Source organism: Staurois parvus, unplaced genomic scaffold (genome assembly GCF_062004578.1).
Source record: "Staurois parvus isolate SC_StPar_1 unplaced genomic scaffold, SC_StPar_1.0 ptg000257l, whole genome shotgun sequence".
NCBI classification, from domain to species: domain Eukaryota; kingdom Metazoa; phylum Chordata; class Amphibia; order Anura; family Ranidae; genus Staurois; species Staurois parvus.
Window position 1 is genome coordinate 3,074,202 of NW_028318053.1, and position 17,585 is coordinate 3,091,786.

The 17,585-nt window shown below is 43.0% G+C and overlaps 1 protein-coding gene across 1 annotated transcript in view; it reads left to right on the forward strand.

Moving 5' to 3' along the window:
- Nucleotides 1-17,585, forward strand: part of CCT5 (chaperonin containing TCP1 subunit 5) — a 192,954-nt gene that overhangs the window by 146,370 nt on the left and 28,999 nt on the right. Inside the window, exon 9 of the mRNA XM_089681042.1 lies at nt 12,469-12,606. Within this exon, the coding sequence (XP_089537168.1) occupies nt 12,469-12,606 (138 nt within the window). The remainder of the gene's footprint in view (nt 1-12,468; nt 12,607-17,585) is intronic.

Below are 17,585 nucleotides of genomic sequence, written 5' to 3' on the forward strand. Positions count from 1 at the left end.
TGGCTCCAGTCCTAGCATTGCTGAGACAGTGAGGGATTGCCATGACTGGCTATTTTGGCAAGCGGGCTCCCAGGTCATGCTGACTGACAAGGTGATCACAATGCACTCCCTGCAGGACTTCAGATGGGTCCTGAACCTCAATAAGTCTACTCTGAGCTAGAGACAGGAGTATCTGGGCCTGGTTTTTTGTTTTTTCCGAGCAGGCCAATGTTTCTCCTGTTGGACGATCTCCAGAAGAATTGAACTGCTGCCCAACTGATCTGGTCCCGCAAGCGGTATTCCCTACAGTTTTGCATGCAGGGTCTGGATCTTATGGTGTCCTTTTGAGGCAGTCGCGTACATGTAGTTGCCATACAAGTTTCTCCAGAGGGACCACCAGATTCGTTTGAAAAGGTCAGTGAGGGCCCTCCTTCTATGGTGGTTCCGGTCCCCTTCTTTGCCAGCTGGAATGTCCTTTCTTCCCCTCCACTGGATGGTCCTCACCCTGGATGCCAGCTTGTTTGCCTGGGGTGCAGTCCTGGGATCAAAGTCAGCATAAGGCCATTGGACTCCAGGGGAGGCTGTCCTGCCTGTCATTGTCATGAAGCTGCGAGTGGCCTGCTGTTTCTTGAGAGCTTGACTTACCTTCTCAGTAGGTTCCCAGTCAGGATCTGTTTGACGTATGCCACCACAGTGGTCTGTCGCCCACCTGAGCGGCATGTGAAATGAGGCATTGATGCTGGAGGCTTCCTGCTTTCCATGGTGGACGGGATGGCACGTTCTGGCCGCCTCTGCAGTGCACATTCCTGGCTTTGAGACTTGGCAGGAGGACTATCTCAGTTGTCAGACTCTGGATCAGGGAAGGGGGCCCCTGCACCCAGACGGGTTTCATCAAATCACACTGCCTCAGTGCCCAGGACGTGGATTTTCTAGTGTGCTTCCTCAATAGGGAGTTGCCACGGTTTGTGGCGGGAGTGCAGGACAGATGCAATGGATGCACTGGTGGAGTTGAGAGACCACTATTTTTTTTATTCTTTTCCTTCTCTTAAGCTGCTCCCTTGCCCACTGTGTGGGATTGCAGGATAGGGGCCGAAGGGAAGTCAGTCATTCTGGTAGCTTCAGACCAGCCTGTGGTACGCCTACATGGTGTAGCTGGTCACCTACATACCCTGGTGTGGGTCGGGTCTACCACCCTGCATTATCTCTGGCCTTGAAGGCATGGTTATTGTAAGCCAGATTTTGAGAGATCAGGAGTTGTGTGATTTGGTGCTCTCGACAAGGTTGAAGGCTTGTAGTCCTACCTTTCGGAAGATACATCTTCGCATCTGGAAGGCTTTATTGCCGGGTGAAAAGCTCTTGGTATCCTGCCACATCCATCTCGGGGGCTGGGTTGTTGGCCTATCTTCAACTGGGCTTCGAACAAAACCTTGCCTGAAGTACCATCAGGGTCAGCTTTCTGCTATCGCTGTTCTTTTTCAATGTCCCCTATCCACACACTTCCTGGCTCCCGCCTCTTTCCGGAGATGTTTGTCTGGCATGTGCTCCTCGTTACCAGAGTGGCATTTGAATTTGATTCTCCAGAAGCCTTCCTTTTGGAGAGTATTGGAATATTCCCTTACTTTTTTCTACCTCCAAAATGTTGCTTTCTTGGTCGCCATCGCTTCTGCGAGGCGGGTGTCTAAGCTGGCAGCTGTGTTTTGTAGGTCTCCCTGTTTGGTTTTACTCAAGGGTGAAGTGGTTTTAATCGGTTCCCTTCCTCTGTTCCGAAGGTGGTTTTTTCATTTGCTGAGGACTTTGACCTGCCTTCCTTGGGTCCAAGTCTGTCGCTTAAGGGTGCATTGCATTCCTCCAATGTGATCTGGGTGGTTTGTGTGTACATGTCTACTGCGGGCCTTCTGCAGGTGGTCGGATTAAATTTTTTGCTCACAGCCTAAGGAAAGGCCTGGCAGCCTCCTTTACCACCATTTCCAGTTTGATTTGGCATATGCTTCTCCCTTCCCTGTTGAGTCACACTCTGCCTTCAGGTGTCAAGCATCTGTCTCTGGTTTGAGAGGTGGTCATCTGTGCACATTTTTACAAAATTGGGTCGATATGTTTGAATCTTTGGATGCTTGTTTTGGCTGCAAGGTTGCAGGCTGCTCTTTTAGGTGCCTTGTTTGCCCCTTTTCGGTGTTGTGTTTTTTTTTTTTTGTTTTTTTTTTTAGGTGGTTGGCATGTTTGCCTGCTTGCTCCAGTTGCTTTTTGATTTGCCCACCACTCGTTGAGGCACTTCTTTGGGACATCCCTATGGTCTAGATTCAGAAGAGCTGTGTCAATGAACGTAAAAGAAATCTGAAATTTGTATTCACCATAAAATCCTTTTCTCTGTGTTCATTGACATACACCGCACCCACCCTCTATATAAATTGCTTACGTTTCTTTGTGACTAACTAGCTTGCCTATAGCAGGGAGGGTGTTTTTATAACAGCTAGGATTGCCCTTATGCAGTGCTGTTTTTTTTCTTCCTAGTGTCCTACTCCTATAGGTGACGCTATAACACTGTGGTGAAGATTCAGAAGAGCTGTGTCTGTCAATGAACTCAGTGGAAAGGGAAGTTATAGTGCGTAACAAAAAATCATGTTCATTCAGAGAGGCTCTGACACACTCTGCTTTTCTTTGTTGATACCCTAGAGCAAGTCATAACACATTTACAGCATAGCTGTCATTTCTGTCCAAATGCACTTCTACCTCCTAAATTAACACCCCATTGATCTCCCAAGGCTTCACCTTCAAAGCCAAAATTCTATTTTGGCACAAGACTTGCAACACGAAGCCCACAAAGTGCCCATAGCCCTTTTTACAATGAAGGTGTGCCCTCACTTTAGAGTGAGGATACATCTATTGCAGTTTGCCTCTCCCTGGGTCACAGATATCCCAGACCCCTATGGGTTCAATCAGTAGTCTGAAAAGGGTACAAAATACTTTCAAACCATACGACCCCACTATTTTTATTTTTTCAAACCAGCCAACATCCACCCAAATGGGTAAGATTTGCAGACTGACCTGAATCACCATTTGTCTCAGAGCGTTGTCATTCCAGGCCCTTTAGAGATCAGGTTCAAAGGACTTTTTTCAAACCTGTCCATGGTACCAAAACCCAGTGGGGGTACTTATCCTATTCTTGACCTAACATCCCTAAATTAGTACCTACATGTTAGGTTTCCCAAGAAAACTGCAGAGTCGGTAACTGTATGAGAAAAGGGAAATATTTTTCATCAGTATATATTCAAGATGCCTACTTACACATTATTATTATTATACAGTATTTATAAAGCGCCAATAGTTCGCTCAGCGCTGTACATCACAAAGGGGGACAGAACATGTGATAGAACAATACCAATACAATGCAGAACATGAGGGGATCGAGGGCCCTGCTCTTTCGAGCTTACAATCTAGGACATTTCCATTTACCCATCTCATTAGCACTTCTAATTTGTCATGCTGCCATTCAGCCTGTCCTCTGTCCCCAAAGTATTCAGAGATGCTTGCTCTAATTTCCCTTGCAACTATCTGCAAACATCCAAATGACTATCCAGATTTTTATGGCCTTCATCTGAGTAATTCTACTTCAGAAATTATCTCCAGCCTTTCCTTTACCTAGAATATTTAGGCCTCATTCTAGACACAGCCCAGCAAACAAACTTGCCTCCAGAACATCCCATGCTTTGTCCTGAAGATCAAAAAGACATCTCTCATTGAGATTCTTCATAAGGATCCTGGGCCTTATGGTAGCTTCATTCAAGGCTTTTTTCACTGAAGGCCTTGTGAACACAACATTCTTTTGGTCACACTCATCTCAATCTTATGTGCTTCTGTTCAGTCAAGCAAGAAACTCTCTGGCTTGGTGGGTTTCAATCCCAGCTTTGGAAATGGGAAAGTTTCCAGCATCACAGGCTGGGGAGGGCCAATGCGTCTGGGGTGCCTGTGCATTCAGCAGGGGTGCACACGCAGTAGTGGCCAGAAACGGAAGTCTGCCATATTTATCAGGAGGCCTAGTCACACGTGGGCTGTTGCCACTGAGGAATTCCTGTGGCAAGGACACAAAGCAGGCTATTCAATGAGGCACATGAGTACTCCGCTGAGTGGTAAGGAGCCTTGGCCAGTCAGTCAGGAGGCTCCTTTGGTGGCCTGTAAGGTCAGAAATTTGCACTGAGTGTTTTCTTCAGCACACTACATAGCTGTATCTTGTGGTCTGTGTTTGCTATTGGAGGTGCACAGGTTTTTACGTTATCTGAAGTAATGTCTTCCAGAAAGTGCAGTGGGGGAGGCACAGCAGGAAAGGGCACTAATATGCCGCTGCCAGGTCCTGAGGAACCTAGCCGAATGTCCACTGTAATATCCTCTCCTGAGAAGCCAGAAGCTACTGGGCAGTCTGAGCCACTGCATTTATCTGGCATTGTGGCTAATACTGAGGCACCTGCCTTGGCATATGTAACCAAAGATGATCTTCAGCCTTAGTGGGTTTAGAGGTTAAGATTGCAGGGATGATTTCATCGGTTTCTCAGGAGACTAGAAAGCGGGAGAGATCCCAGTCACTAGAACCACCAATCCTGGAGCAGGAATGGGTGGAACCTGAGGATGAGGAAGAACTTGAGGAAGGTCAGGCATTCGTCTCTGAGAGGTCATAGCCTGAGGAGAAGCAAACAGTTTCTGCCTCCTAATCTCAGAGGTTATTAGTCCAGGACCCCACTGATATGGTATGATCTGGATTCAGGCTACCTCTGATAGAAACCTCTGAGATTACTTTATTCTTCTATGTGCTCTTTGAAGCCTCCACACAGTACTCAGGCCTTTCCAGTGCATCCACTGGAATTATGTATGTTGACTAGGAATCACCCAGACAGGATTTTAGTTCCACCAAAGAGGTTTTCTTTTTTTGTACCCCATGGAAGAGAAGTTTGTTAAACGGGGTATGCCTGTAGTGGATGCAGCTGTTTCATCCCTGAATAAGTCTTAACATGTCCTGTGGATAATATCCAGATCTTCAACAATCCAGCTGATGAGAAACTGGAGTCTCTCCTTAAGGCCTACTTCTCCCTGGCAGGGTCTGCTGTATAGCCAGCAGTAGCAGCTATTTGGCATTTGCCTGAGTCTTTCTGGCCATGTCAAACGACTGCTTGGAATACCATCGGTGCAGGGGGAATACTGGGATGAGTATTTGGAGGATGTTCCGTGTGCTGTGTTTTGCTGTTGATGCTCTTAAGGATTCAATTCAGCAAATTTCTCACTTGGCACTCTTATCAGTACACTTGTGCAGGGTTTTGCTGCTAAAGAGTTGGTTGACAGAACTTGCGTGCAAAACAATTATTGGGCGGTTTACCCTTTCATGGAGAGCATCTGTTTGGGGAAGATTTGGACAAATCTATTCAAAAGATTTCAGGGGGAAAGAATTCTAATTTTAAAAGGAGATCCAAGCACCCTTCTTTTAAGGTGTCAGGGGCTTCAGTTGCTGGCCCCTCGTCTAACAGGCAGTCATTTCGCCGCACACAGGTCCCAGCCTCCAGAAGTAGAACTCCGAATCAAAACCTGGGGAGGCCCTGGGTGCAAAAGTCATCCAAGGCAGATCCAAAGTCTGCTTCCTTATGAAGGTGTGCCCCCACTCATTTTTGCGGTCTTTTGGATTTTATTGCTGCCTGGAGAGCTCTAATACAAGACAAGTGGGTCATTTCCATTATTTCTCTGGGGTACATACTAGAAACCCCTCCCTGGTTTCTAAACCGACTCAGTCGCCTATAGTCTCAGGGTGATCATGGAGGTTCCAGTGGACGAGAGGTTTTATTCAAACCTGTTCACAGTCCCGAAGCCAAATGGGGATGTAAGGCCCATTTTGGACCTCAAGGGGCTAAATCGTTATTAAATGTCTGGTCTTTTCATATGGAATCGGTTCGGTCAGCAGTGGCCTCTTTACAGGATTTTTTTTTTTTTTCTTTTCTTTTTTCTTGCTCCAGTGTTGGTGCTGCTCAGAACTCAGGGGGGTTGGTTTATTTGTTGTAGGTTATCTAGATTTGCAGTTTAAAAGCCAAGAGGTATCCTTCAATTTGCCTCCGTATGAGGTTGCTGAGGGAGATGGTGTCCTCGTTCAAGGCTATTCCCTATGCCCAATTCTACTCCAGGCCACTGCAAGGGAAAATTCTGACCGTTTGGAACAAGTAGGTCCTGGCTCTGGATTACTGCATGTCTGTCTCCAGAGGTACTGTGCAGCCAGAATTGGTGATTGATGACTCACAATTTGGAGAGAGGGAGATCCTTTCAGTCAGTGGTGTGAAAATTTGGTTTGTCAGTGGTGTTCATTCCGGGGGTGGAAAATTGGCAGGTGGATTATCTCAGTTGCCATTGGTTGATTCTGGGGGAATGGGCTTTGCATACTAGGGTTTTCAAGGGAGTCTGCCAGCGATGGCGTTGCCCAGACGTAGATATATTGGCATCCAGATTCAACAACAAGGTCGGGTTTTTTTGTCAAGGGTAAAGTTCCCTTGTGCGGCAGGGGTAGATGCCTTAGTGTTTTCCTTGGAACCAGTTTTCACTGATTTATCCTTTCCTCCGATTCAGTTTCTGCCATGTCTCTTATGCAGGATTTGGGAGGAGTCTATTCCGGTGATACTGATTTGCTCCTGCCTGGCCAAGGAGGGCCTAGTATGAGGACATAGTGAAGGTTGCAGTAGACGGGCCGTGGTCTCTGCCAAGTCATCCAGACTTGCTGTCTCAAGGTCCTATATTACACCCAGCTTTACAGTTGCTAAATTTGACAACATGGCTATTGAAACCCAGATCCTAAGGATTTGGGAGTATCGAATTCTGTTATCCCCATCATGTTGGGTGCTAGAAAGGCTGTCTCTAGGAACATTTATTACGGAACTTGGAAGGCTTACATTTCCTGGTGTGAGGTCTGGAAGTGGCTGGTGATTGGTCAGATTCTTTTTGTTTCTTCAAACAGGGTTGGAGAAGAAATTGGCTATTGGTATTAAGGGCCAGGTTTCAGCATAGCTGTTTTTTTTTTTCCCAGGCCCATTGCGTCTCACTTCTTGGTTTGCACTTTTTTACAGGGAGTAATGCGTATTGCTCCTCTTGTCAGGTTGCCTTTTGTGTCCTTGGGACCTGAACTTGGTTTTGGAGGTTTTGCAAAAAACAGCATTTGAACCTGTTGGAGAGATTCCACTGGTCTTGTTGACATGTAAGGATTTGTTTCTAGTGGCAATCACTTCTGCAAGAAGGATATCAGAGCTGGCAACTCTATCTTGCAGAGAACCATTTCTGGTTTTGCATCATAAAGTGGTGTTGCAACCACAACCGACTTTTTTTACCAAAGGTAGTTTTTAGTTTTCATCAGGATATCGTTCCACCTTCATTCTTTCCTTGGTCTCGGTCAGCAAGAAAAAGATCTCTGCATTCCTTGAATGTGGTACACGCTTGTAAAGGTTTTCTTGAAGGTGACAGCACAGGTCAGGAGGTCAGATGCTCTGTTCATGCTGCCAGAGAGGCCTAGGAAGGGGCAGGCGGCATCCAAGACGACTATGGATCCGCCAATTGATTGCTCCAGCCTATGGTTTGAAAAGTCGCACGCTTTCGGGGGAAGGAACACTCTACCATGAGTGTGGGGACATCTTGGGCAATCAGGCATCAGTGGCTTAGGTTTGCAAGGCTGCTACATGGTCTTCAGTTCACACATTCACAAGGTTCTACAAGGTGGATGTCAGAGCCGCAGAGGATTCTGCCTTTGACTGCAGTGTTTTACGAAGGGCTGAGTAGGTCCTGAGGGATTGATGGTGGCTATCATGGTGTCACCCTCCCCTCAAATTTCTTTGCTTTCCCATATAGTCATGAATAGCCTGCTCTATGTCCCATGATCTACGATAAAAAAAAATGGATTTTTGTATACTTGCCTGTAAAATCCCTTTTTTGGAGTGTATCACAGGACACAGAGGTCTTGCCCCTCTTTCTGGAATTTCATTGCTTACTACAAAAATTGTAGTTCCTGTGTAGGAGGGTTTTATATAGGGGAGGACCTCCTCTCAGATTGGTCGGGCAGTGTCCATTTACCTATAGGTGGCATATAACCCACATAGTCATGTATAGCCTGTTCTGTGCCCTATGATATACTCCAAGAAATTAATTTTACAGGCAAGTATATAGAAAAAAAATCCAGTTATTCTGGCCAATGAGATGAATTCACACCCAAGTGCTTGTAAACGCACCTAAATGCTTGTAAAAGCATTAGACACTTTGACAAGCCTCAGACGTTTTTTTCTGCCAATGTTGACGTCCTGTGTGCATGAGGCCTAAGACTAGCTCTTAATCTCTGGACCTCCTTTATTTAAGGACATCCAGTCCGGGAGCAATCATACAGTTCCACATCAGTGGCCTGTATCAATCAGGAAGTAGCAGGAGACCTTAAAGTAGGGAGGTCTGCTTCTCCTCTGGGCCGAGAAGCGCTATGTCACATCCTGGAAGTGGGCAATTGGGAAGGTGGGTTTCCTCAGTCGTCGCCATCTGGACCGCTGGGAATGTTCCCAACATCCCATCTTAAGTCTTCTGTGTCAGAAATGGTGTGTGTGGGGGGGTCTCCAGATGTGGCCAGGATTTTTATTGGACTCTATTCAGGTTAAACTGATCCTTAAGGCAATTTAAAAAAACAAAATAACAAACCTGTTATACTTCCCTGCTCTGTGCAGTGGTTTTGCATAGAGCAGCCCTGATCACCTGCTGGTGGTCCTGGCTCTTCCACTCTGCCGAGTATCCCCAATAGCAAGCATCTTTCTATGGAAGCATTCAAGCAGGCTCGCTCCCGAGCTGTGCTCCTGTGAATGGACTCCTCATTGGTTCACTGGCTGTGATTTGCAGGAGCTGTGTGAGGAGAGTGAGACCCCGAAGAGTCGCTGCCTTCATGCACATCATTGGATCAAATTGGGGGGGGGGAGTTGCACACAGGTGTGTTGTGTTTTTTGTTTTTTTTGTTTTTTTTTTAACCTTAAAGCATATAATGCATTGAGATGAAACAAAACCTTCTGCCTTTAGAACCACTTTAATGTACGCCTTCCTTCCAGTGCAGATACTTAATTGACTACTCTGAAGAATAGAAGATAATAAATTGGTGATTCTCATTGCACCAAACTGTTCCTAGTACGCAGATATACTCACACTTCTGTGAGGCAACCTCCTGGTTTCTTCCAGCATGGTCTTAACTGCTTCCCACCTGGCCACTGCACATAAACTGCCAGATGGGAGCTTCGCCTTTGAGTCGATGTTCATGATCGTCCTTCAGAACATGCACACAAGCGCGACCTCGCGGCTGCGCTTTTATTGTGCCTGTGTCCCTTGGACACAGCGCAACATCGCTTGGCAGAAGGGCCCTCTGATTTGCCCTTCTGATCACATGACTGCTGTGTCCAATCACAGCTGTCATGTGATATCAACAAAGCCGCCATTCAGTTGAACTGCTCTGCCTCTCCTCACACAGAGCCTGAGAGTGAGAAGCAGAGCCGATCAGCGAGTACACACAAGTACATCACTCTGTCACAGTGCCAGTGGTCCACGTCTGTCGCACAGTGCTCTTCCACTTTTGTACCAGTGATAAACATCTGTACCAGTGAACATCAAAATGTCTAAAAAATGTATACACCAGCGCGGAGGCATCCTAGATACTGAGTATGACGGACAACAATGGGGAACTCTGTCAGATTCAGATTTTGCGTATGAGCCAATTGAAAGCAGTGGGTTAGCAACAGATTCTGAGGAGGAGAGAGTCCAAACAAAGAGGTTCAGGAGATCTGAGGAGGAGCAGGCATCCACCAGTAGCACAATGGCGAGTACAAGCAGCGCAGCACTCCCAGATAGGCAGGCAGCCAAGGGTAATTACATTGTCCTGTAGGTCCTACATGGATGTTGGGCCTCTGTATGTGGCTGTGGAAAAGTCTTACACATGTGGTATCCCCATACTCAGGAGGAGTGGCAGAATGTATTTTGGGGTGTAATTTTTGGTATGTACAGGTGATGTGTTAGAAATCTCTTATAAATGAACAACTTTGTGTAAAAAAGGAATAACCTGTTAATATAACAGTTGTGTGAAAATAACACATTTTATTTACTTAATTTCCCAAAGAATTGTGGTAAAAAATTACATTTTAAAAAACTCACCATTAATCTTACTAAATACCTTGGAATGTCTACTTTCCAAAAAGGGGTCATTTGGGGGGTATTTGTACTGTCCTGGCTTGTTATGCAGGCCATAGATGGGTCGAAAATCGGCCGATTTTTCGGCCGAAAATAAAATCGGCCGATTTTCGGATCGTTAGTGGGCGGCCGTTTTTCGGTATTTTGGCCGTTTTTTTTTTCGGTAAAGTTGGAAAAAAATCGGCCGATTTTGCCGATCGGCCGATTTTCGCGGCAATTAGTGGGCAAATCGGCCGATTTTTTACCGATAAAAAATCTGCGCATGAGCAGTGACCTGCAAGAGGAAGACAAAAAGAAGAAAAAGAAGAAGAGGATGAGGATGAAGAAGAGGATGAGGATGAAGAAGAGGATGAGGATGAAGAAGAGGATGAGGATGAAAATGAAGAAGAATTCCAGTCCAGCAAAAAGTGTCTCTACAGAGAGCTCCGCTATTTCTGACAGTTCCTTGACATTTACAGCGGTTGAAACATTGTATCTATTTGTTTCCAAATAAAAACATCTGTATCCTAAATGGAAACAAATAGATACATTGTTGCAACTTCTATAAATGTCAAGGAACTGTCAGAGAACTGTCAAAGAAATAGCAGAGCTCTCTGCAGGGACACTTTTTGCCGGCTCTAGACGGGTAGAAAATCGGCCGATTTTTTTTTTTTTTTTTTTTTTTTTTTTTTTTTTTTTTACCATTGATGGTAACGTCGGCCACTTGAACAACCGATTTTTCGTTTTTTAAAAGAAAAATCTGCAGTTTTTCTCCCCATCTATGGCCTGCATTAGTGTCTCAAGAAATGAGAGGCCGTCAGTACATAGTTTTGATCAGGTGTGCAATTTTCAATGATTGATACCTTAGCTTGTAGACTCTATAACATCCATACAGACCAAATAATACACACCAATTGGGATTATTTTTACCAAAGCAATGTATCAATATACATTTTGGCCAAAATTTTATGCAGAAAAATTACTTATTTGCAAAATTTTATAACCGAAACAAAGTAAATGCGTTTTTTGTTTTTGTTTTCTCAAATTTGTCTTTTTTTTACTTACAGTGCAAAAAATAAAAAAAAACAGTTCTAATTAAATAGCATGAAAAAAAGGACAAAAAATTCATTTGAATGAGAATTACTCAATCATGCAACACTGTACCCAAAGTGTGAGAGTAGTGAAAGCTAAGATTGGTCTGGGCAGGAAGGGGGTAAAAGTGCCTTGTATTGAGGTGGTTAAAGGACAAGGGTGTCTGACTTTGACATCCACTCCTTGCTTCACACTTGGATCTTTGACACTTGTTTTTGTTGGACCTATTAGCATTGTTCAGTTTGCCTTGTTGATGCCCACGCATCTGTTCATTTCTTGGGGATGTTCCAGGATCTATGGATAGCCAGTCTGATTCCTATACCGTTCAACTCGGATAGGAGAGTTTAGACTTGCCTTTTAAATTCCATATTTTGTGATACAGGGCACAGGCCACCTCACCTCTGTTCCTGAGTTACTCTACGTTGCTTGCCATAAAAAAAAAAAAAATACTGCGGGCTCAGAGTGGAGGGGGGTTATAGGAGTATGCCCTAGGGCCATGCTTAGCAAAGCTGTTTAAGTTCTGAATCACCTGTTGGTAGCAGCCTATAACCCAAGGCTTGCTACAAGATAGACAAGTAAAAAAAAATGTTTTTCTCCCTTCTTTAAGAATGTGTTCACTCAGATAACTGACGGTACCCTGCAGTACAACAAAGGTCTGTCTCAGTGCTTATCTTTCCTCTAAGGATAGCCATAGAGTATACAATTTTCCACCACTGCACAGTGAGTGTTGTAGGAATCTCTCCCACAGTGCTTTTGTATTCTGCCGGCAAGGAGCAAAAAAATCCTACAGTCTAGTTGTACTGAAGTCTATCAATGGATCAACTTCAGTACTACCAGCCTGCCCGTAGATGGATCAGATATAGTCTGGTCCATGCTGAACTGGACAAGATTCGATTAATCTATGACTAGCATTAGTGCTTTGTTTATATGATTACAGGCCAATATGACAAATTCAGATATTCATTCCAGTTCCAGTAAAATTGCATTTCATGGCTCTTATAATTACAATCCATGTGTGTTTAAATATATATATATTAAGGGCAATTTCTATAAAGGCTATGGCAGCAGGAAATCAAGTTTTTAGGATAAGAGAATACAGGGATATAGCAGTGGATTACTTTTTTGGTAGCATATTCCAGTTTTGATTTTTCCCTTGACAGTAAATTCCAATTTGTTCTTGACATGGCTCTCTATTTCTTCCTTTATTTACAGATCATCGAAGAAGCGAAGCGCTCCCTTCATGATGCTTTGTGTGTCATCCGTAATTTAGTACGAGACAATCGTATTGTTTATGGTGGTGGGGCAGCAGAGATATCGTGTGCATTATCAGTGAGTCAAGCTGCTAATAAGGTACGATTTGGGTTTGTTTTAGAATCCTTTTGTTTTACAAAATTAAGATTTTAATACAGAATGACAAAGTACTATGATCACTGCCATTACCAGTAAAGATATAGTGTTTGTATGGATCAATATATTGATCGCGAACAGAACTATACTAGTGCCTTCTTTTGTATAGTGGCCTCAAAAACACTGTGTTAGCAGGATCAGCCCTGTTCGCTGGCAGCAGTAGAATGTAGCCGCTCCTCTGTTTTTCATGGAAGATTTGTATGAATTGATTGTGGGCCAAACCAATTTATTTGCTTAACAATACATGACTACCCACCCAAATTCAGCACTTGTCAGACAATTTGCTTGGAAACCTATCACTAAATTTAAAACTTTTTTGGGCCTAACCCTCAATATGGGCATTACAAAAAATTATCAATTGCGGTCATATTTGTCCACAGACCCGATTTCATCTTATGCTCATGTTCTCTGCTGTTGCATATATGCCCAACATGGACCAGCAATGTACTGATACGTTGCTGGACTTTGGTTATACCAGGATAATGCCTGCAGCTACAGATATCCTGGTATCTTGTGTATTTTTTGTTTTTTTTAGCTGGTGGTCGGCTTTCATGTAAAGGCAATTCTAGCAGCTGGAATGCTTTTACAAGCAGCGGGAAGGGATGCCCAGGTGCCCCCCCACCCCCGGCCCACCTTGCACGGTTTGTGTTTAACCATTTACAGACCAGACACTTTTACCCCCTCCCTGACCAGGGCAATTTTCAGCTGTCAGCGCTATCACACTTTGAATGACAATTGCGCGGTCATGCAACACTGTACCCAAATGAATTTTTTAACATTTTTTTGAGACAGATAAAGCTTTATTTTGGTGGTATTTATTCACCGCTGGGATTTTTATTTTTTTTGCTATGTAAATGAAAAAGTCCAAAAATTTTGAAAAAAAGTTTGGTGTTTTTTTAATAAAATTTTGCAAATAAATAATATTTCATTATAAATCTTTGCCAAAATTTATTCCGTTATCTTTTTAGTAAAAAAAAAATCCAAATTAGTTTATAACCAAAAAATATAATTTTTAAATATTTTTTTTGCATTTTTATTTTATTTTTTTATATTTATTTATTTTTTTACATACTGTCACCCTAGCAGTACAGTGTCACCATGGTGACACTGTACTACTTGTGGGGGGTGATGATTTTTTTTTTTTTTTTTACACATTGCTTTTATACCCATATAGGATGTAAAAGCAATCATTTCTCTTTCTCTCTGTGTGCATTCTTGCACTCATTGAGAAGTACTGAGTGAGCTGTGATTGGTCACAGCTTGTCACATGGTACAAGCCTGTTGTGAATAGGCTTCTACCATGTGACCTCTGTGATCATTCAGAGATTTCACGCGTAGTAAGCAATGATGTCACAAGTGACATCTTGCTTACTACTTTGCATGTGATCACTGATTGGCCAATCAGTGATCACATGATCGGGACCTCGCACAGGTTCCGTCCGACGATCGGTGTTTCACTGTGTCCAGAGGACACAGCGGGCACCGGATCACGGTGGTGCGCGCACAAGCAGGGTGCGGGGAGGCCACCCGACCCTGCACTGCCACTTTCCGGCCGTTTATATGCAACAGCCGGTCGGGAAGTGGTTAAGAAAAAAAATTGTGGCAAAAAAATAAAATCTTCCATGAACTCAACATGCCTTTCAGCAATTTCCTTGGTGTCTACTTTCCAAAAAGGGGTCATTTTGGGAGGTTTTTTGTACTGCCCTGACATTTTACCACCTCAAGCAAAGTGGTAGAAAGTCAAAGTAAAGCTGCATAACTTCCAGTGTATATATACCATAGTTTGTGGACGCTATAACTTTCACACAAACCAATTAATATACTTGTATTGGGATTTTTTTTTTTTTTTTTTTACCAGAGACATGTAGCAAAATACATTTTGGCCTAAATTTATGACTAACTTTGGGTTTATTGGATATTTTTTTTATAACCAAAAGTAAAAAATATCTTTTTTTCACAATTTTCAGTCTTTTTCCGTTTTATATCACAAAACCTAAAAAAAGCCTAGTGAAGATTAAATACCACCAAAAAGCCTTATTTTTGTGAAAAAAGGACATCAATTTTGTTTGGGTACAGTGTTGCATGATCGCACATTACCAGTTGAAATAGTGGAGTGCTGAAAAGCAAAAAAATGTCCTGGTCAGCAAGGGGGGTAAATCTTTTGAGAGGGCACGTGATTAAAATTGTATATAAAGAAAAAACTATATATATCCCAGTTATAACCTACAGTGCCTTGAAAAACTATTCATACCCCTTGAAATTTTCCACATTTTGTCATGTTACAATCAGAAACATAAATGTATTTTATTGGGATTTTTGTTGTGATAAACCAACACAAAGTAGGAAGTGGAAGGAAAATGATAAATGTTTTTCAAAAACTTTTTTTACAAATATCTGGAAAGTGTGGCATGCATTTGTATTCAGCCCCGTTTACTCTGATACCTCTAACTAAATCTGGTGGAATCAATTGTCAGAAGTCACTGAATTAGTAAATATAGTCCACCTGTGTTTAATTTTAATCTCCGTATAAATACAGCTGTTCGGTGAAGCCCTAAGAAGTTAGAGAACATTGGTGAAAAAAACGGCATCATAAAAGCCGAGGAATACACCAGACAGGTCAGGGATAAAATTGTGGAGAAGTTTAAAGCAGGGTTAGGTTATACATAAAAAAATATATATATAGAGAGAGAGACAAGCTTCGAACATCTCATGGAGCACTGTTCATTCCATCATCCAAAAATTGAGAGAGTATGGCACAACTACAAACCTACTAAGACATGGCCGTCCATCTAAACTGACAGGCCAGGCAAGGAGAGCATTAATCAGAGAAGCAGCCAAGAGGCCCATGGTAACTCTGGAGGAGCTGCAGAGATCCACAGCTCAGGTGGGAGAATCTGTCCATAAGACAACTATTAGTCGTGCACGCCACAAATCTGGCCTTTATGGAAGAGTGGTAAGAAGAAAGACATTGTTTAAAGCCATAAGAAGTCAGGTTTGCAGTTTGTGGGGGACACAGCAAACGTGGAAGAAGGTGCTCTGCTCAGATGAGACCAAAATTTTACTTTTGGGCCTTAAAGCACAACGCTGTGTGGTGGAAAACTAACATTGCACACATCATCCCCAACGTGAAACGTGGTGGCAGCATCATGTTATGGGGATGCTTTTCTTCAGCAGGGACAGGGAAGCTGGTAAGAGTTGATGGGTCCACCTTCCAGCAGGACAACAACCCTAAACATACAGCCAGACCTACAATGGAATGGTTTACATCAAAGCATATTCATGTATTAGAATGGTTCAGACCTAAATCCAAATGAGAATCTGTGGCAAGACATGAAAATTGCAGACGCTCTCCATCCAATCTGACAGAGCATGAACTATTTTGCAAATAATGGGCAAATATTTCACTCTCTTGATGTGCAAAGCTGGTAGAGACATCCCCAAAAAGACTTGCAGCTGTAATTGCAGTGAAAGGTGGTTCTACAAAGTATTGACTCAGTGGGGCTAAATACAAATGCACGCTATACGTTTCAGATATTTGTAAAAAAATTTGAAAATCATTTTCCTTCCACTTCACAATTATGTGCCGCTCTGTGTTGGTATATCACATAAAATCCCAATAAAATACATTTTACGTTTTTGGTTGTAAGAATATTTTTTCAAGGCACTGTATATACTACATGGTTGCTATCTAGTGGTGAAAAGTATAACACTATCTATTACCACATACGCTATGTTGCCAAAAGTATTGGGGCACCCCTTGAAATCATTGTATTCAGGGGTTCCAATCACCTCCATGGCCACAGGTGTATAAAATCGAGCACCTAGGCATGCAGACTGCTTCTACAAACATTTGTGAAAGAATGGGTCACTCTCAGGAGCTCAGCGTGGTGTACAGTTATAGGTTGCTACCTATGCAATAAGTCCATCTGTGAAACTTCCTTGCTACTAAATATTCCATGCTCAATTGTTATGCCCCGTACACACGATAAGAAAATCGTACTAAAAATTTTAGAAAACCACTGATCAAATTATGTTCTCTTCGTTAATGAGCAGGATGTTTTAACCAATAACATTATTGTGATTGAAAAAATACGGTTGAACAACAGTGAAAAATTGTCGTTTCGCATACGAACGACCTTATTTCTATGCAGTGGTATGATAGTCATATGAAAAAAATCTATCAAGCGCTATCACGCATGAGCGGAAACGGAAGATGACCCGGATGTTTATGTCCAAGGAATCTTCGTAAACACAAACGATAAATCTAGATGTTAAAAGTAGATTGTCCTAATGAGATAATGAAACCAGAATTATGGATATTATATTTTTATGTATCACTATTTATGTATATAGGTAATGTAATAAACTATATTATACTCATTGCTGTTACTTGTTGTGTATATTGCTTGTTCTGGTCAGAAGGCGTGGCTACAAGGTCACACACACACTGTATCACTTCCACTTGTACGGAAGACGTCAACACTATGTATTGCCCGACAAACTATTTTTGTAGATTGGTTAATGTGGGCCACGATTTCGACCAACAAACGCCGATCAGTCTTTTTTTTTTTTTTTTTAAATTGTATATTCCCACCTTTAGTGGTATTAGAACAGTGGAAGCAACTGGGAACAGCAACTCTGCCACGAAGTGGTAGGCAATGTAAATTGACAGCAGAGTCGCCAACTGTCTGTAAAGTCAATAGGCAAAGACCTCAAAACTTCGTGTGGCCTTCAGATTGGCTCAGCCGAGCTTCAAGGAATGGGCTTCCATGGCTGAGCAGCTGCAGCCAAGCCTTGCATCACCAAATGCAATGCAAAGCGTCGGATACAGTGGTGTAAAGCAAGCAACCACTGGACTCGGAGCAGTGGATATGTGTTCTCTGGAGTGACGAATCACATTTCTGTGTCTGGCAATCCGATGG